Genomic DNA, 20358 nt, shown 5'->3' with positions numbered 1-20358 from the left:
CAAAAAGGAAAGGGTTCTAACCAAGTCACAGGTATGTGCTGTCACTTCTCACCCTGTGCCAGCTCCTGAGCTCTGTCAAACCTCATCCCTGAGCCAAATTAACTGGTCACCTTATAGAAAACTGAGGAGAAAAAAAAACCAAACAAAATTTTGATAGGTTTTCCTGTGACAGTGAGCTGAATAGAAGCAAGGCAGCTCTCACCAGCACCTGATGTGGCACAAGGGATGCCGAGGCCAAGAGTGGTGGGATGCAGGATGTTTGGGAGATGGGGATACCCTGGGGTACTCTGTGACCCAGATAAACCAGACCTGTTCCCCAACACTATGCTGATCCGAGGATTGAAAGCTGCACCCCTCTTTCCCAGGACACCGGCAGGACTAGCTCCACATAAGCCTCCTCCCCTCCCTCTGAGTCAGCCAGAATGCTATGCTCAGCTTTTCACCTCTCCTTCCTCAGGCAGCTCTGTTCACTGCTCCTCACTCCCCCTTTGCTGATCGGCAGCTCAGTATTGCTCCACATGTCCAACTGGCAGCACAGGCTGCCCCTGGCACTCCTGGGGAAGACCAGGAAGTCCACACCCACCTGAGTTCGGGATACAGCCCACCCTTCCTTCTCCTGCCATGATTTCTGGAGCATTATCCCAAGCACCCTGTGTGTACTTCCCTCTGTGAAGACTGAAAGCTTTGGGGTTCATATGGACATTGCAGGTAAGTGGTCAGGGCTCAGGCTGCTCTGCAAGCACTGCAGCTCAGAGAGATGTGGGCGAGTTATCTCACGGTAAATATCCAAGATTTTAATTAAACCTGGTTTATAAGCATGGGCACAATGCCATGCAGGGAGGTTATGTGTGCCATTACACCTCACCCTAAGGGTGTGCTGACTTGGGTCTCCACAATCCTGGAGATTCCTGCACTGCCGAGGCTCTGCCTCCCAGCCCTGCAAGCCTGGCCAGCCAGTCGCAGGGCTAAAGATGCACGGCTTTGCAGGTGATGCTTCTTTTATATATTCTTGACTCTTTTATATTCATCATACAAAATTAATAATTGACTCCAAATTCTTGAGGTTGTAGGATTTCACCAGATGTTCTGAAGAGTCAGGAGGTGCCATTTTGCCCAGAACTGGACTCTGAATTGATTTTTATTTTAAAATGTTCCCTTTCTACAGCAAATACCAACATTTCTGTGCCTTGTCCCAAAGCTGAGCGAAGAATGTAAAGAACTTTGAAATCTTCTATGGAAGTGCAAATTGAACTTCCAGACTTCTCTTTTGCCTTGCTTATATGCTTAAAAGGTTTAAAAGCCTTTTAAATCAAGCCTGGGGTTTTTGATTTGAGGAACGGGTAGAAGACAACACTTAATTACATTTAGCTCTAAAGCATGTCTTAAATTTTTAGAGAGACCTTTCACACTGTAAAACAAACTCAGATAAGGATATAATCTTCCTTTTCCCTCAGGGTGCCTGAAAAGTGCACAACACAAATCTAATCCTGAACAAAAGTTGCTTGAATTGCCTCTTATTTGAGAAATGCAGAAGAAAACAACTGCTATAAGAAGTGCCACACAGGATTCTTCAATTGCTGGTCCAGTTCTTCAAGCTGCTTTGAAAAAAAAAAAAAAAAGGTTAAACGTTAATTATGTAAGAAAACTCAGCTCTCCTCCCAGTGAGTGACAAAGTGGCTCATCACCAAATCCTGGCAGAGCAGACGGCTGCCGGTGCTGCTCTGCCCGGGCTCTTTGGGATTTTAAAGCCTTTTCGAAGGAGCCGGAGGGGAGCGGGCGCTGGACACGAGTGCTCGTAGCCCGCTCCGTCCAGCTCCAGCTTTTCTTAACCAAAACCTGGACTTCGGCGTTCGCCGGCAACGAAGTGACACTGGAGTGGGGGGGACCTGAGGAGGGCGGGCTTTCCCCCTTGATCTATGGAGCACGCCCCTTTTTAAACTGAGTCCCGGCGGCTCTCGTCCACCAGCCCGACGTGGGGAGAGGCGGAAAGCGAAGGAGAGCAGGCAGGCAAGCGGGCGGGCGGGCGGCTCCCCCGTCCCGGCCCGTCGGTCCCGACCCCGGCCCGTCCGCCCCCGCGCACCATGCGCGGCCCCCGGCGCCCCGCGCGCCGCCGGCCCGCCCGCCCCTAACGCCGCCCGGCTCCTGCGCCTTCCCGCGGCAGCGCTCCGGGGGCCGGGAGGGGGGCCACGGGAAAGGAGAAGAGGAAAAAAAAAATTAAGAGTGTGAAAGGGGGGAAAAAGGAGGAGAAGAAGCGGAGGCGGGGAAGGCTGCTCCTCCGAGGACAGCGCGCAGCACCATGCAGCTGGCGCCGCTGGCGCTGGCACTCACCACGCTCTTCATCGACGGCTTGAGGACGGGAGCGAGGAGGCAGAAGCTGCACCCCAGGCAAGGTAAGGGGGTGCTCGGGGAGGGGCGCGGGGAGTGCCGCGCTGCCGCCGCCCGGGGCCGCGGAGCTCGGCCGCCTCACTCAGCGATATGCGTCTGTCCCCCCGCAGCCCAGCTGCTGGAGAAGCTCAGCGAGTACGAGATCGTGACTCCTACCCGAGTGAATGAGTTCGGTGAGCCCTTCCCCACCGATGTCCACTTCAGGCGGCGCCGGCGGAGCACCAGTGCTGCCCCCGACGCCTGGACGGCGGCCGCCGCCTCCTCCCCGAAGGCACACTACAGGCTGTCCGCCTTCGGGCAGCAGTTCCTCTTCAACCTGACGGCCAGCTCGGCCTTCATCGCCCCGCTCTTCACCGTCAGCCTCCTGGGAGAGCCCGCCGCAGACCAGCGGCGCCTCTACGCCGAGGCGGCCGACGCCGACGTGAAGCACTGCTTCTACCGGGGGCACGTCAACGCCCGGCCTCGGCTCACCGCCGTTATCAGCCTCTGCTCCGGGATGGTGAGACCCGCGCCCCGGCCGCCGGCCCGGCCCCGCCCCGCTGAGGACCAGGGGCGGAAGCGCGGAGAAGGAGGAGGAGGAGCGGGAGGAGCGGGGCCAGGGAGGCCGGGCCGGCGGAGCGATGGGGCCGCCCCTTCCCCTCGCCGCGGCGGGCGGCTCCGGCCCGCCCCGGCCGGGGATTTCTCCCACGCTGCTCTTAATCGCTCGGCTTCCTGGGTGCGCCGCGCCCGCTCCGCGCGTCTTGGGGAAAAAGTGCCTCCCACCGACACCCGGGCGGGCGGTCCGCGGGCCAGACACGGGCACGGACCCCCGTCTCTCCCCGGGGGTGCCCGTGGCTGCGGGCTCACCACCAGCGCTGACCCCGGAGCCACCCAGCAGCTCGGATCAGGGGCATGTCCCAGTCCCTGGTACCCCAGCTGGGTGCTCTTCGCTGCAGGGATGTTGGCACCGGGATGAGCAGAAGCTCTTAAAAGGGCTGACTCTTCTGTCTGTGTCTTTCCGTCCCACGGGGTGCCAATCCCGGGGGCTCCCCGGAGGTTTCTGCTGGATTCATTCGGTCCACGAGTTCCTCTGGGTGCATGTGTTCACCTCAGCTTGGGTACAGCACATGTGTGTGGCTTCCCTCCTAGGCAGTGGCCATGGATGCCAGTATGGGATGGCTGCGGAATGTTTTGTCTTGGATATTTTATTTACCCGCCAAATAGCTGCATTCATAGTTGTATGCAAGTAGGAGTGCTGATGTCTTTTCATAAGCAGTGACTTCACTAGCTGGACACCTTCCTCTGATCCTCATATGTGGGTTAAAAGCCTGCCTCAGGGAGACATGCTGCATGAAACCAGCACATGATGGGGTTGCACTGGGGCCTCCAGCACACAACAGTACCATCACTCTTCGGGCAGGACAGGCTTGATAATCGTCACTGGCATAGGGACAGGGTCTGGCAGACGTGCCTCCATGCTCCCTGCCTGTGGGTTAGTAATTAGCCCTCTGTAAGCACCAGTGGGATGGCTGTGCAGCCCGGGGTGGGTGCAAGGAATGTGACTGAAGATGGAGCTCCAGCTGGTGCCTTCAACAGGTTACCACAGAACTAGGCACACTTCCCTCATTAGCTGCTTGCTGGTGCTGCTAGGTGGCTTGTCATCGCGCAAAGCTGACCTCCTGTTCCTCTCTCTGGTCCCTCTCAGCTAGGCACATTCAAGTCTGATGATGGGGACTATTTTGTAGAGCCACTCCTATCGCTTGAGGAACAGGAGTATGAAGAAGAGCACAATAAACCACATCTTGTTTACCGGCACCGGACATCTCCAACCAACTCTTCAGGGGACAGGCAGACTTGTGATACTCCAGGTACTCATTTTGTTACTGCCTTGAATGACTTGATACTTGGAAGTGCTATTTGCAGTTAAAAGGCAGTAGGTTTGTATGGGAAAGAAGGGATGTGAAGTTGAGGGACCCCTCTAGAAATGGTGCTGTGAATGCTAGGTCTGGGCTTGTGGCAGTAACGCTGTCCTGGAGAGATGTGATGCACCCATGCTTCCTAGGAATTGATTATGAGGAAGTTGCAGTCAGAAAAAATGTTGCAATTTCCCTTTGATTCCTGATGTAAAACTGGCAAGAGAACTCTTGGTCTGTCTTGCCTTAAGTATCCTGTAAGCCTTTAAACTTGTTTTCTCTTCTCTCCTACATGTAATTCCCAACCATCCTAATCTGATATTCTTTCTGTCTGATACTCTGTCCTTTAAATGACGTCCTCTGTCTTGGTCTTGCTGTGCTCCTGGTCTTCCCTCCCCGAATCTGGCTGTGAGTTGCCACATCTTACCTCTTTCTAGTGGAAATGAGGAGGTTCTAACACCAACCCTGACAGTTCTTCCCTTAGTAATCACTTTTCCATGGTTCATCAAAGGCTTTTTTTTTTTTTCCTCATGGCCCTTCCTCCACCAGCACCATCTCCCTGACCTCCTCACTCCTGATTTCTAGTCCTTGCACATATGAAAGAGCACAAGCTTTTTTCTCTCCCCCTTCATGTGCCTTGATGAGCAATAGCCTTGCTCCTACTGTCCCTATTATCTGCAGTGGCCTCCTGCTGCTCTCTGCTTCCTTGACTTCCTGATGTTCACAACTAATCCTCCCCTTTGGCAGCAAATACCTAAATTTTCTCTGAAGAAGCTTATTCCTTCGGTCTCCTGTTTCACCTGCTGTTTTTCCCTCCTCCTTTGGCCTGCAGCTAGATCTACAGAAACTTTAAAGCTTAAACAGAGTAGACCTTGACTGGGTTCCCTTGTGGGCTGCAAGCTGCTCATATGATGCAAAGTAGGTGGAGTTGCTCAGGAAGTAAAGGTTCCACTGGAGGAGAAGTATGGGGCCCAAATTAGGCTGCAGTTAGCACACGTTACTTGTTTGGCGCCCATGACTTTGGATCATGGCTGTGCTGTTCAGCTGTCAATCTGTTCAGTTTGTACCGATCATGCTAAGTCCAAAGATGCTCTGATACTTTGTGACCACCAGAGCAATGTGTGTTTCTTCTAGAAGACATGTGAATCCACGTCCACATGCAAACGTATGTGCCAGGGGTACAGTGGCACCTCTCACAAGGCTGTCATTGATTGTTCTTCCAAGGGCTGCTGCTGGAATATGCCATTCTGGTTTCTCTCTTCCAGCTGTTTCTGCTCCCTTCTTTGAGATCAGATGCAGGAGACTCAGAACAGTTGGAAAGAAACACGGAATCTGGCACATTGCATCAGTAACCCTTGGAGGAACGGAGCAGCAGATCACAGGACTCATTGAATCAAAGGTAGCTGGGAGGGCTCTGAATTTTGCTTGTGGACTTGACTCTTGTGCTGCTGTAACAGACTGCTGTATTTCACCCCACTGTATCATAGTTCCCATTATTCTTCTGTATTATAATTCACAAGAATAATACTCCATCTGTGATTTTACCAATGTGGTGTATATCTCTTCCTCCTTTGTTCCAATATGCTTTGCTTCTTGCTTGTCTTTGTTTCCTTGCTCTTCTCAGTTGCTTCATCTAGCAGAGGAAGTTCATACCTTGCAAACACAAGCTGAAGTGTTCCAGATAGACATGAGAGTCTTATTTGTCTTCCTCTCCTCTTTCCCTCCACCTCCTCCTGTTTACTGTCTCTTCTTTTTGTCATCGTCAAAGCTTTTGAAGCTGTTTTGCTCTGGCTGTACATGTGTGCATGGTGAACAAGTCTTGGTTATTTCATTTAAGGAGAAAATTCAGAGCAGTTTAGGCAATGCTGAATCCTGGCATCCTACCTGAGGTTACATCTGGTGAGAGAAGGTGTCTCGCGTGTCTTTCCAGCAGAGGTGAACATGAGAAATCTAGCATCACTCACTGTTTCAGACAAGGTGTGTCTCTCACTCCTACCAGAGAAGAATGGTTTCATGAGAGTTTGGGAGTTAGTCATAGTTGTAGGGTGTTGTGTGAATCCAGTCTTTTGTCAGAAGAACATGTGAAACTGTGCATTTGGTTTGCAGGCTTCTGGCAGGGGTGGAAATTTGCTTGAAGAGGAAATTCATGTGAAGGAAATCTAAGGTACCCAATGTTGCCAGGCAGTTGTGCTATTAAGAATGACTTTCTGATAGTCATCTTCCTGGAAATGATTAATAAGCAACATACTGGTGTGCCCTTGCCATAATGATGTAATTTTAGACTTCTTGAGGTATTCAGGAAAGTTTCCCTTGTGAATTGACTAACAGATTGTGTAAAAGCTTTCATTTGCAGCAGTCTCCCTGGTCTTACTTTTAGTTTTCAGCATCCTGAGGTCAGCTTAGAAAACCAGGTATTTGCTTTTGTTAAGCTTTAATTAGAAGTTTCTAATAACAGTTTTAGGTCCTGACATAAAAGATACTCTGCAGGTGTTCTGGAAAAAGATCTTTTTCCTCTGAATGCTGATGGATATCAAATGGAAGCTGTGCTCTGCAGATGAACTTTCATAGCACAGCATTGGGGTCTCTGGCAATGCATTTCAGCCGTCTGGCATACAGCTCAGCCGCCACAAGAAAAGCTTTGGACAGTTTTCCTTGGGGTAACAGGTTAATGTAGTTTCAGTTGGAGGAAATGGTGCATTTTCCTCTCCTTCTTTTCTTTTAGTTAGTGCCGTGAATCAGTTTGTCATCTGGCCGGGGATCTGGCAGAATAATTTGTGCTTTTGTGAATAGCCCTGACGGGATGAGGACTTGGCCAGGCTGACAGCATGATGTCACTATAGGTGCAGCACCACTACCACCCATCGCTTCAGGATAGCAAGCTCTTCCGACCCAATTATTAAAATATCCGCTTTCTTGAGGTGGAGGAGGAAGAGAAAAGAAATTGCGATCCTAAAAAAAGAAAAAAAGGAAGTGGCTCATTGCAAGGCTGGAGAGCTCAGCTTTCCTGCGCCCCACGGAGGAACAATCTGACTCCAGTGATAAAGGCGCGGAGCTGCATCCTGCGTCAGCGTGCAGCCGCCTTCGTGAGGCCGGCAGCACCTCTCCCCAAGCCCCCATCCAGTGGGACCTTCTGCCAGGAGCAGACCCGTGAGCCCTTTCCATGTGAAACCCTCAAGGTTTGGTCTTGCAGAGAGATGTCCAGCTCCAGATGCCAATAGGACACTTCCTTTGGTCATCACTTAAATAAACCACTTCAGGCTGCCCCTTGCTCTGGGTCTTATGTCCATTTCTGCTGCTTCTCCTTTCTATCATATTTCCCATATTTTTTTGCCACTGATGTGTATATACATGTACTTGTATGTATATTTTGTTTGTTGAGTTCTCTGGAGCTCTTCTCTTCCAGCTTTATTGGGGTCTGTGATAGCTTTAGCCTTTTACTGAACCTTCACAATCATTCTGCCTGTTGGCCACCCCTTGTTCTAGGACAGATGTGGCCTCCACCCGCTTGGTTGCACTGAGCCACAATTCCTCTGTGTCCATGAGTATAATTGCAGCTATTGTGCCCTTTCATCACCCCACTTCTGTTGCCTGCCCAGCTCTTGTTCCAAACTTAGCAAATTCTGTGCAGCTTTTACTGTGATGCTGATGCAGGACTCCTGACTAAAATTTTTGAGGCAGCTCCTTCTTTGTACCCACTGCCTTCATTTGGCTCATCTGTGCTTCCAATTCACAGCTTCATTAGTTAAATACCTTCCTGTTCTTGCCTCATTTCTCATAATTCTTTTATATTCAAGACCTGTTTGGGGCTGAGATGAATAAACCAATAACTGAATGTATAGTGAGTGCGAGCTGCTCCCTCGCTGCTGGTCAGCTGTGCCCATCCCAAGGCTGGTGTTGGACCTGGGCTCTGGGGCTGCATGTGAGGATCTTGCACAAAGCCCTCACTCTTTAATGAGAGCATTTAAAGCAGGAATATCCACCACAGGCAAAATTCCTCATGCAGAAGCAGCAATAACACTCTGATGGTGCCAAACTAGTAGGAAGATGATTAGAGCTGTTCCTGTTTCTGGAGGGGAGCCAAGGGGCTGTAGCCAGCAAAGAGGCCTTCCAGCAGTTTGTGCTGAGGTGGTGAGGTTTTGGAAGCAGGCTCAGATGAGTGCAGGACAGAGCAGGTCTTACCTGCACCATGCTGACTGTGCCCCCACCCACTGCTGGCAGAGGTGGGAAAGCCCAGTGACTCACCTGCTGAGGCTGCTTTCCAAAATCCAAGTATTATCAGCACAGATGCTGTGGGACACAACCTGCAGGCTTAGCACATCCCAGTACCTGCCAGAAACGGATGCAGGAGTGTCTCAAATTTGCTGGTATTTCGTTGGGTGTTGCAGCAGTTTGACTGCTGGAGAGTACATGTGTGGCCAGGCACAGCAGCTCCCCAGAGGGAAGCCCCAGGTGGTCCAGGTGAGGAAGCTCTGTGTGTAAATTGTGCTGAGAAGGGTCCAATACAAAGCACAGGAGAAACCAGCAGCGTGAACCAAGTCTTGCCGCTGAGCTAGCATTACACAGGCATACTCAGTAATATGTCACTGATTTTTCAGTTGCATTAATGAGTAATTTGTAATAGATTACTCTTTCATAGTAACTGTAACAACCTTTCCCACTGAACATGACACTGGGGAACCACTAGAGCAGAAGTGTGCTACCCTGTGTCTTGAGCAAGCAGATGCCCGGTGCTGCCTGTGCAACGGTTGTGATCTTGTTCCTGCATGATAATTAGTACCAGCCTGCTCTTCTAATGCCAGCCAGCTGCATGGGAAGTCACTGGTGAACCCATGGCACAAGCAGGAGATGGTCTTGTCACCATGTTCCCATGTGCTTGGAGCGGGTGGTCAGGTTGAGGTTGCCAGAATGGGCATTTGTTAGTGTGTTATCAGTGCCATGGCCAAGGAGGAGACCTGGGGAAGGATGTGTTAGGGATCTGGTACTGTGGCTAGAGCCTGGCTTTGTAAGGTGGTCTTTCATTGATGCAGGGAGGGGATGAGCTTTTGTTCCTGCTTGAACTGTGATTCAAGGTGTTTCTGCAGTGTTACAGTTGGCAATGGAGTGGAATGGGGCCAGTGATGGAAAAAGTCCTGCTCTTTCTACAGGCCCTTTGTGTGTGTTATGTTCTTTCTTTATAGCAGTTCTAAGGCAGAAACTTTCAATTCTTTTAGCACAGGACTCAGTGTTTGTACTCTTGTGAGTGGTCTGTGGTGAAATCCCAGATCCTTTGCACTTGGATTGTTGGTCTAGAGCCCTTTAGTATTTTTGCTGTTTCTTTTGGACTCTGTCTTGCTTCCAACTGTGTCCCTTTTTTTTTTTTGTTTTCAACTCATTCATCCAGCAGAATTTTGCATTCTATGTGTCTGGTTTCCAGGCAGGTCTTCAGGCAAATTCTGTACTGCTGAGTGTCACGTAAACTCAGGGTTGCAGGAGATCTGCAGGGAGGTTTTCTTAAGCCTTTGCTTCCAGGTTGAGCAATCCTTGAGCTCTTTCAAGAGTCTGTTTAAGCTGTCAGCTTCGCTTTTGGCCTCAGGGTAAAACACTGACTTTTTTTCTTTTCCTCAGAAAACTTCCTTATCTTAAAGAAGTGGATTGTAATTTTTAGTCAGATAGTAATTAATTCAGGTTTCCTTCCCTCCCAGAATAAAGAAGAGAATTACATCACAACTCCCATATGCTAATGTAATTAATTCTATTTCTGCCTCCCTGTTGAGGTAACAGCACAGTAAGAGCCAACTGGTATTTGGTCAGATGGGCCTAAGGGGTCAAGCACAAGTTTTTTCCATGCTGAGCTGGGGAAGGGATCAGTCTTTAATGTTTGAGGTATCTTGTGGTGTTGGCAAGTGAGATAAGGTAATAGACTTACTTCAGTTAGAAAACAATGATCATAGTCAATGAGACAGATCCTGTAATGAGTTTTGGTTTAACATTCCTCAATGTGGGTTTTAAGTAATGCATTTTGTTGTTACTCTTAGTATTGAAAGTATTGAAAATGTATCAAGCATTCATCTGACACCCTAGAGATGTAAGACTTAAGGTTGTGACTAAACAAATAATTTTTGATTGGTTATTGTTCTGCAATTTAAACATGGTAAGTGGACAGAGTTAAATTATTATCCTGGAATCAAAATGGATGTACTTTTACCTCATCTGTGTGGACATCCACTGAAGGAGGACAGGTGGGAGAAGCAAGGGGGGATCACTTTGGTGCTTTCTGTCTGTTCCCTATGGCATATACTACTGAAAATAAACAGGCTGACTATTCTGTGACTTCTTTTCCCATATACCTGTAATGCCATTATCAATATCCCTGTGGCCAATTGCTGGATGATTTCTTTCCTTTTTTTAATGGGATATTTTATCTTTTCTTTTGCTGACTGTCAGTACGAAGTTGTGGTGGCCTCGGTGTTGTTCTTGTTGGCATGGTACCTCATAGGTGTCACTAGACACAAGTGTGGGACACAGGTTGGTGTACTTGTGACTCTTGTGCATTGGAAGTTGCCTGAAGAGCATGTGTGGGAGTTCTGTAAGATGATCTTGAATCATTTTCTTCCACATGTTCAGCTCATGTGTTAGTATCTCCTTTCCTAAAGAGACAATTTATTGTTTTGTTCGTTAATCTACTTTCTGTCTACTGTGCAAAATTGATAGCTTTCACTTACAACATTTCACCTTAGGCAGAAAACTAATCTTTTAGGCTGGAATGCATTCTGATACTCATCACCAGGAAAGAAAACATCTAGAGTATGTGTGGTCTTTAGTGCTAGCATGGTATAAACCAGAGAATGTTTTATTACTAAGGGAAATTGATTGCTGCTCACTGGAAGTCATGGTTCTCAGCATTCTGGTTCAAGCAGTGAGAAGAAAGGCAGGGTCACTCTGACAGACATCAGGGTTCAGCATCACCTTGAGCTTTGGCACCTCCAAGTCTCTATAGTCACAGACACAAGATGCAGTGAGTGAATTGGGGTGGAACTGTTGGTTTTTGCGACAGTGATGCTTCATGCCAGTCTGAACTGCTCATGGCTTTATAGCTTTGCTTTCTGGCCTTAATATTTTCACATATTGCAAACACAATTTCCAAGCTCTGGGCTTGACACATGGGACTGACTTCAGCAGCAGGAGCTCCTGGACATGGACATGTCTGTGAATCTGAGCATTGCTCCAGCTGGACATTTAGAAAACCACTTTAGTAAAGTGTGCGTGCAAAGTTCAAAGTGGAGAAAGGTGAGAAAATTAACAAGCAGGTGTCCCTTGGTCCTGAGGGCTTATGATCCATCCATGCAAGTATTTTTCTTAGTAGCAAAGTTCTTTGTAGAAGCCCAAGATTTTGATTCTCCTGTAACAGTTTGGGAGGGAACTATCCTGAGCCCAGACTGTTTCTTAATTCAAAGGGAAGTATCAACAACATGAGCAAATCAAAGTTTCCTTCCTTTGTATTGCTCTAAGATTTCTAATTTGTGAAAGTGCTGATATTTTACTGAATTTTCAGTAGTTCCAACCATGAAAGTTTGATCTATGCAGTTTTGTCCAGCTCTTGCTGCTGGAGGTTGAAACCCCAGTTGATGTCAGTTGAGTGGGCTCAGATTAATTTGCAGTTGAACACTTCTCATTTGCAGGTTTGAAAAACCAGGCAAACTTTATTTCTACTCTTAGCACAGAATATCTTTTTCTTTGGATCCTGGCTGGCCCAGATCCTTCATTTCCCTTCCAATGTAGCTAATTGATCTCATCCCTATTAATAAAGCCTCTTTTCCCTTCCCAGCTATAGCATCAGCACTGGCTGCACAGTCAAGGAGCTATCCAGAGGGAAGGCAGGATTAGTCCTGCTTGTAGGACTGATCATCTCAGTGTGGTACAGGGCAAGGCAGTGCCTGGTCCCCCATTGTATTTCCATCCCTGGCTATTGTCCAAGCAGGGTGTGAGGCTGCTGGCAGAGAAGGTGTGTTCAGCTCTGGGTTAGGCTGACCACAACAGCAGCCCACAGTAACAGAGGTGAGAATTTGGCCTCATGTAAATCCATCTGAGATACATTTGTAGATGTATAGAAAGATAGAGGTACAAAACATCTTGATGTAGAATTAAAATTGACCCAGGACTAGAAAAAATTTTTTGGTCCAGCTTAGAACCTGTTTGTGTCCTAAAGAGGAGCCAGTTTCCATTCCATTTCTTGGCAAGAGGAGCCTAAAAACGTGGTTCAATTTCAGCCAGTCTGATCTCTGCATGAAGGCAAATCTATTTTGCCTCTCTCCTCTGTTTCCCAGGTGATGGCAGTCCCTTGGGCAGCTGCTATTGTACCAACTACAGGCAGCAAATCCAGGCAGGCAGCTGGAGCTGGAGCTTGTACTGAAGCTTTTGGCCAGGGTTTGCTCATGTGGGGTTGAGGGAGACAGGTCACATACTGACTGACTGCCTGAGGGGACCTCAGCTGGATTTTGGTCTGTTTTATGGAGGTGTGCAATAAATAATTAACTTCCAAATGATAGTTTTATTATCTGTGCAACTGGATCAGAGCAGGGCTAGAAGTGATGTGGGCCAACCACTGAGTGGCAAACTTTGCTAAAAATCCTAGGTCACACATTCAGAAAAGTTGTTTTGAAAGGATCACACTTTTTTTCTAGCGGGGAGATGTTGTTAGCTCAAGAATTTTTCCCCTCCTTCTCTTCCTCTCTGTGTTTTCCTTTTTTTTTTGCTGCTATGTGCAGCTCTTATGAACTTGGAGCTGAACTGGAATTGCTTGAATTGTTACATGTCTTACTTAATTGTGCAAATTGCTTTCTATTCCAAGGACTAGTTAATGTAGAAATGAAAAGGATTAGGACTGCTGGGATAAGTGATCATTCCATCTTTTAGTATTTGGGTTTAGTATAACAATAGCCACTATGTCAAAAGCAGATCCTGACTCTGCCCTGTCACCCTTTCATGCAGGCAAAGTACTCACATAGGGCCTGAGTTTTCCCTGCCCTCTTTCTTATGGTAGATCCAAAGTACATTAACCAGCAGGAAACATCCATAAATCAGCTGAATGGGTTCTGGGCTGAGGCTTCTTGCCCAAGCAAAAATAAATGGCTTTAGTGGGAAGATGCCATCAGGAAGCGATATCCTTTCACAGGATTGGGTCTCCTTTGTGAGTCCGACATTACAAAGAAAAACCAAACAGAAAAAAAAATTAAGATAAACGACCAGGTCTGTATAAAGACAGTGAAAACAGCATAGATTGTCTTAGTAAAGTATGCAGTAAAATGTACATTATTCTAGCCTTTTACCTGCCTCTCAAATGAATATGAACCGTTGAATCAGTGCATGGGCTCACCTGATACTTGAATTATTGAACTGTAGTTTGCATGGTTTTAAAGGGTTTGTCTACTCACTGGAGTTTAGTTTTTCTACAAAGTAACAAAAAAATGTTTTGTTTCTTAAACCCATCCAGTTACTACCATGTGTAAGCAGAGGTGTTTCAGGTCATTGCAAAGATGGAGAGATGGAGGGCTTGCCATGCAAACCATTTTTCTTCCTGATTTCTGTTACTATGTTAACACAAACAAAAAAAAAAAAAAAAAAAAAAAAAAGGAAAATAAGGTGTAGAAATACCACACCCTTTTCTGGGGCTTTCCCTTCTGCCTGATGGAAGGGCAGCATGTTGCACCATTCAGTGAGACCACTGCTGTCCTGCTTTCAGACAGGATATTTGTAGAGCACACTACGAATGTGATACTCTGGGTAAGAAAAACCTTTTGTCTTTTAAAAACATCTTTTTGTTAGAAAGGCAACCTGTTAGTTGCCTGTGCTGAACTGTGGCCATTGTAGTGGAGCAGGATATCACCAGAATCAGGCACAGCGAGTTCCTGGCACTGCCTGTATGCAGCTCCCATTAATGTGGTCAGGGTTTTACAGATGGGTTGAGCAGTGCACAGCCATTAGCATTTAATTTTTTACAGGTGAGTGCACACTATCTACATGCAAGAAAGATGGGTGAAGATAACAGTTCACTACTACCAAAGTCCAGGAGTAGCTTTCCATGCAGTGCATTCCCATCACTGGTGCCTGGTTTTCCAGTAACCCAAACACCCAATACATGACCTGTCCAAATAGCACACTGCAAGTGTTGGAGTGACTTTGTGAGTGGAAATAATTCAGTTGTTTTGGAAGTGGTGATGTGTCTGATTTCATTTGTGTGCTGGATGGGGAAAGAACACTGATACTGTACCAACACTTGGCAGCATTAGGTTAATGATTAGACTTGATGATCTTAAGTATCTTTTCCAACCTAAATGATCCTGTGATTCTGTGACTCTGTGCCAGATCTCTGCACAAATAGGAAAGTCATTTTTCTCTGTGCTCGGCATACCTGGCTATGTTTGGCTCTGATTCCCCTGCATGATCAGGTGCAGGTCAGGGCTCTCAGATGGGGAATTTCATGTGGTACTCTCTGGGTTTTGGGTGGGTTTGAGGGGTTTTTTTTAGCGTGTGACACCAGCTGCAGGATTTCAGTACAAGCCCAGTATATATCAATTAATTTATTTTATACATCTTCTGTGTGATAGATGTATTAGATAAATTCACTCTTTTGCCATCTAACTTCCCTCTGCCTGGATGTTTGGAGGAATCATGAGCCTCATAGTCCCACATGGGGCCCTGCAGAGCTCTGCTTTTGCTCTGCAGCTTTGTCTTCAGCCTCACTCGAGCCCTGTTGAGTATCTCCCCATCCTTAACACGTTTTTCCTTGGGCACCTGCTCCTTTTGGAGGTTAGTTATTTAAAAGGGGAATTTGAGTGGCAGGCTGAGGGTGCAGAGAGGAAAGGAGCTGGCTGAAGGGCTGGGTTTAGCACTTTCTCCTCAGTCTGGTCTTCTCCTCACCTTCAAGTTATTTGTATGCATAGTTGGCTCCCCAAGCTGATTGGCACTGAATGAGTCAGGATAATGTCATGGTTGCCCACGAAGCAGTGCCAGCATGAGAGCACAACCTTGCCAACACAAGGGCATTGATTAGAGCAGAGGAACTAGGGCAATCCAATTATAACCACAAATGCCATTGGCTTTCTCGAATTCTTACTCAAATAACTGCAGACTCTCTGCTGTATTAAGGTGGTCTGGACTATATCAAGAAACGGGAATGTAGAAGACTTATGTAGTACAGAGTAGACAGGATTTAATTCTTAACAACTCCGTTGTCTATTTGCACATAGGGCCGAAGGGTTTTCAGATAGGTAGAAGCTGGCTGATCCCCTTTGCCTGCTGTGATACTGCAGAATTTTATTTTTTTTTTTGGAAATTATTACAAATATTCCTAAAAGGAAACTACACAGGAAAAATAGCTAAGAAGTTTCCTATCACTTCAATCTTGTTTGAGCATTGAGTATTCCTTTGTTCCCTAATATTATGCTTCCTCTAACCTACTCAATGGGTCAGATAAGGAAATGTGATATTTTTCACCACCATGACGAAATTAAACTAAAGATACAAAGAGCATGAGGGTTGTAGCCTGGAGTCGTAGATGAGTAGTTCAGATCTGGCTTTATATTAAATGCAGAAGTGAACAGTCTTTTGTGGATGAATCACATTCAATTAGCTACTTCCTATGATGAACTGATTAAAAATTAAGTGGCATCAAATAAGCCTGATTTTGCTCTTACATTTAAATAATGCTATAATTACATACTAATCAGATGGTAAATCTTAATTGTACACGTTCCATATGTTATATATGCCTGTTCTCCCTCTTCACTTCGTCGTCTTTGTATCAGCATGGAGTATATTTTCAGGCTGCTTTTATGTTTAGCCTAATTGAATATCAAAAGCAGTATATGTGAAACTTCCTGAATTCTATTCTTCCGCCAGTGGCAGCTGTGCTATTAGATGACCTTTACCATTCCTGTAGCACAGAATAATAAAGGGAGGGGGGGAACTGAAGCCCAGCCGTGTTATTGTTAGAGACAGAAATAAATCATATATAATTGCTTTGCTGTGAAGGCCAAATCCTGCCGTCCTTCATGCCTGAGTTAGAAATACAGGATTTGGACCTTTGTTTCCTGTGGTTTCCTGGCCACCTTGGACGTGCCCAGAATCCTCACGCTCCTGCTGCAGTGGCTAATTACCATTGCAGGGCTCCATCCCTCCTGTATGGGCCAGGAGCTGGCTCTGCTGCAGGGAATGTCCACCTCTAATTGCTACTGGCTTCCCCAAGATGGCTTTAAAAATGCAGCCTTAGATGGTGGGTTACTTGGTGGGCTTCCACAGAGTGCTTCTGTTTGAGTTCCCTGCTTGTTTGGAGCAAGCCCACACAGCTTTGTTGAGGTAATAGGTATTTTGATGTAACATACATGTGGTATTAATTTTTTTCACTCCAGAATGTACTGTATGTTTTTTTCTGCCTTTTAACCATAGATCATGACCACAGTCACAAAAAGAACAAGCGGAAACACTGGAGAAGGCAGTGGGCAGAGAGCAGCATATTGTCTGACGTGGAGATGTTGAAACACAGCCTGGAAGTAAATTCTTTTTCTGGGGACAGCAACAAGACGGGGACCATTGTTGAAAAGAAGAGCCACAAGCGAACAAAGCGTTTCTTGTCCTACCCACGTTTTGTGGAGGTGATGGTGGTGGCTGACAGCAGGATGGTCGCCTACCACGGAGCCAACCTACAGCACTATGTCTTAACCCTGATGTCAATTGTGAGTGTTCAACCAGAGCAAGTAGATTCACCCACAAATCGTTTTCTAGTGGTCACAGAGCCCCTCTCTGCTTGCAGTCATATGCAACACCATCAGTTTGCCTTCCCTAGGCATGGAGATAATGCTGGGGTTACATGAAAAATGGCAAAATGTGGCTGGAAAACACTGGTTGGAGTCTTTTTCTCACATCCATCACACTTCCTGATCCTTTTCACGCCTCTCTCTTCCAGCTTTCTGAACATCAGATACCATGAGCAATATCACTGGTTGTTTAGACCACACGCTCTACTCTTTTATTTAAGCCCACGTGAAATAACAGCTGAATTTGAAAGGTACTTTGGGCCCTGTGCTTTCCAGGGAACTGATGCTGGTAGGTTATGCAGTTGCCTGACTTCCCTTGCTGTCACATGAAGGAGCCTGTGGTCACCTTGATCCTTAGCATCATTCTCAAGCTGGCTTTCCAGGCTGAGAGCAAGCACCTGAATAGCTGCAGGTACTAGGATGCAGTAGTGCAGTTTCCACACAGGCAGTTCTGGCGATGCAGAGTGACTGGCAGGGAGTATCCAACATATTTGTGTCACTGGAGGGATGTTCACCTTGTCTGAGGGTGGAAGTGCAGTGGATATGCAGTCTGAAACTGCCCATGTCAAAATCAGGCACTTAGAAGAATAGGTTGCTTTTGACAGTCTTGGTTAGTGGTCTTTGTGTCTCAGAGCAGAATGATCCTTTAATTTGGTGAAATGTGTGCTAAAGCAAAAGGAAATTTTGCGTTTCTGTGATACCAGCAGGTTTTTTCATTCTAAAATTGTGCTTCTGCCAGGAGGTCTCTCTTCGTAGCATCAGTGCACTGAACAAGGCAGAAGAGCAGCCCAAGAGAAAAACAGTTGCAAAATGGAAAATATATGTGTTGTCTTAATTGTTTGTTTCCTTGAAAGTTAACAATAATTCCAAATATTGCTTTTTTAAACAGGTGGCTTCCATCTACAAAGACCCAAGCATTGGAAATTTAATTAATATTGTTATTGTGAAATTGGTCGTGATACATAATGAGCAGGTAATGGAAATTATTTTCTTTGCCTTGTGCTTGACAATGACATTTGTAGTGAGCATTGCCATGAATAATTAAAATACCTGCTTTCTGTTTGTTGCTTATCAGGATGGCCCTGCAATATCTTACAATGCCCAGACAACATTAAAAAACTTCTGCCAATGGCAGCAGTCCCAAAACCACCCAGAGGGAAGTCACCTTCGGCATGATACAGCTGTGCTTGTTACCAGGTGTGGTGAATATTCTCATGAAAACTGTAGCCACTTGTGTGTCAGGGGCTGTAATATATGGGAAATGTTCAGGTTTTGATGTGGATGTAATGGTACTTGCAGCTGTGGGAGCATGTGTCCACCATAACAGGAGATGATTTTGAGAGGTTCAAGACTGTCTAAAGTCTACCCATGGGTTTAGCATAAGATGGAAAACTTTGACTGTGTTGGGGAGTTAGTTTGGACTCTGGATGATGTGGCAAAGCAGCATGAGAAGGTCCATTGGAGGACCAAGAGTTGTTTCTGCTGTTGTTACTGTGCTTGTACCTTAACTCACTGCTGCACTGAGAATTAATGTGTCAGGTCTGTTCTGCTTTCAGACAGGATATTTGTAGAGCGCACGACAAATGTGATACTCTGGGTAAGGAAAACTTTGTCTTTTAATAAGTTTTTTTGTAGTGACAATGTTAGTTGGCTGTGCTGAACTGTGAGTGACTTTTCCTATCATAAACTTCTTCGTTCTCTCCTAGGTCTGGCAGAACTGGGCACAGTCTGTGACCCATACAGGAGCTGTTCAATAAGTGAAGATAACGGACTGAGCACTGCTTTCACAATAGCACATGAACTTGGCCATGTGTATGTTTTATGTAAATACATTTACATTTAATTAGCCCAATATTTATGCTAACTAGGGCTTGCCAGCCAGGCTGGGAACTGGTACTGCTGAGCCTAATTATTTGAGGGAAGATCAATATACTTGGCTAGAAGATGCACCACTGAGGTAGATGAAATTGTGGGGTGCTCTGGAGCCTACTTGAGAGCAGCAAAACTAGCAGGGCTATGTTTTGGGGAGGATGAATGACAGAGTACCACAAGCAGCACCTAAGCAATGACATCTTGACAGCCATTGGAACTAGCCAGGATTTTGGGCAGAAGGGAGGTGCTGGGTGCCTTGGGGAGGACCAGGGCAAGGGTTGCTGGCACATCTCAACTATCTTTCGGGACTGAAGTCTTCTCTGAGAGCAGGTCCTTAGCCTGCCACAGCTTGTCCCACAGCTCTGTGTGGTGCTGGTGAAGGCAATGCAGCAGCTGTGTGTAAAGGAGGAACTTACCCAGGGCATCTAGGAGGTGATGAGGTGTGTAAGTGAGCTTGACTCAGCTCTTGAACTGGAAAATCTTGTGCTGCTGGACATCCCCAGTAGAGATGCTGCCATTCACCTCCTCCAGTGGAAATTTCTTTCAAATGATTTTTGCTTTTTCTCACTACTGAGACTTTTTCTCACTCCTGAGACTTTTTCTCACTACTAAGCAGTCATGAGAAAAATCATCTTAGATTACATAGTCCTTTACCCCTGGCTACAACCTTAGGCAGCCGATAAAGTCCCAAACCACCACACGCCTGCTTTGCAGTGGAGGTCTGTAGGTGTGGGATGGATGAGTACTTGGGAACAGATCTCTCATTGTTCTAAACTCTGTTTTTCTTCATGGAGAGCTGGCTGAGACAGCCTATTTTTAACCACAGTAGTATTTGTTTAAATGAGACTTCCTGACAGAAAGTCCCCAAAGTTTTGGTGTTCCCCACACCTAACCTGTGGCTAATTCCTTCACTAATGCTGCCCCAGAGCTGCAGGGGGGGTTAGCAGTGCTCCTGAGCAGGAAACACCTCTGTGCTCTTTTTTTTTCAGAGAGCAGAGTGAAAAGATGGTTTGTTGGAGGTAATCTTAATGGAATAGAAACTCCCCAGCCTTGGAACACAGGATCACACCAGGTCACTTCCCCTTCCCCACTTCAAACAGTGCAGCTCTTTAAGCCGCTCTGTCTCCATTAGCGAATTTACCACATTCTTCAAGGTGTCATGTGCTACAAACTTCACGTTGGTTTCTGCTGATAGCAATGCTTGCTGGCAATGGCATTTGGTAAACCTTCCACATAAAGTGTGGGAGCCAAGTCTGTCCCTGGTGCAACCCCACTTAGGCAGCAGCGTGGCCCAGGATTTTCAACTGCATTAGAAAATATTTTGTATCCAACATGGTATTGCCTGTGTGCATGAGGGTCTGCAGTCAGTGGACTCAAGTCAATCATCTCCTTTAGAATTCCCTCAGATCAACTCCTGG

The 20358-nt window shown here is 46.6% G+C and overlaps 1 protein-coding gene and 1 long non-coding RNA gene across 13 annotated transcripts in view; one reads left to right on the top strand and one right to left on the bottom strand.

The window, feature by feature from the left end:
• Window positions 1-1102: 1102 nt before the first annotated feature.
• LOC131581926 (uncharacterized) lies at window positions 1103-2473 on the bottom strand. The gene is made up of 2 exons (XR_009278229.1): window positions 2329-2473; window positions 1103-1595 (listed from the first exon to the last, which is right to left on the bottom strand). It is a non-coding gene; the product is annotated as an uncharacterized LOC131581926 (long non-coding RNA).
• ADAMTS9 (ADAM metallopeptidase with thrombospondin type 1 motif 9) overlaps window positions 1606-20358 on the top strand; it is an 80183-nt gene continuing 61430 nt past the window's right edge. For 6 of the 12 annotated variants that reach the window (XR_009278228.1, XM_058844552.1, XM_058844558.1 and 3 more), the window contains exons 1-7: window positions 1606-3100; window positions 4070-4232; window positions 16701-16987; window positions 17958-18041; window positions 18144-18265; window positions 18625-18665; window positions 18775-18880. Coding sequence is in view for 11 of the 12 variants with exons in the window: in XM_058844552.1 (XP_058700535.1) it covers window positions 2297-3100; window positions 4070-4232; window positions 16701-16987; window positions 17958-18041; window positions 18144-18265; window positions 18625-18665; window positions 18775-18880 (1607 nt within the window). In the remaining variant the exon portion in view is untranslated. Of the gene's footprint in view, window positions 3101-4069; window positions 4233-5549; window positions 5677-16700; window positions 16988-17957; window positions 18042-18143; window positions 18266-18624; window positions 18666-18774; window positions 18881-20358 lie in introns of those variants that run through there. The other 6 variants (XM_058844557.1, XM_058844556.1, XM_058844553.1 and 3 more) reach the window with 5 other exon arrangements.

Source organism: Poecile atricapillus, chromosome 9 (genome assembly GCF_030490865.1).
Source record: "Poecile atricapillus isolate bPoeAtr1 chromosome 9, bPoeAtr1.hap1, whole genome shotgun sequence".
NCBI classification, from domain to species: Eukaryota; Metazoa; Chordata; class Aves; order Passeriformes; family Paridae; genus Poecile; species Poecile atricapillus.
This window is presented reverse-complemented; position numbering and strand designations above follow the sequence as displayed.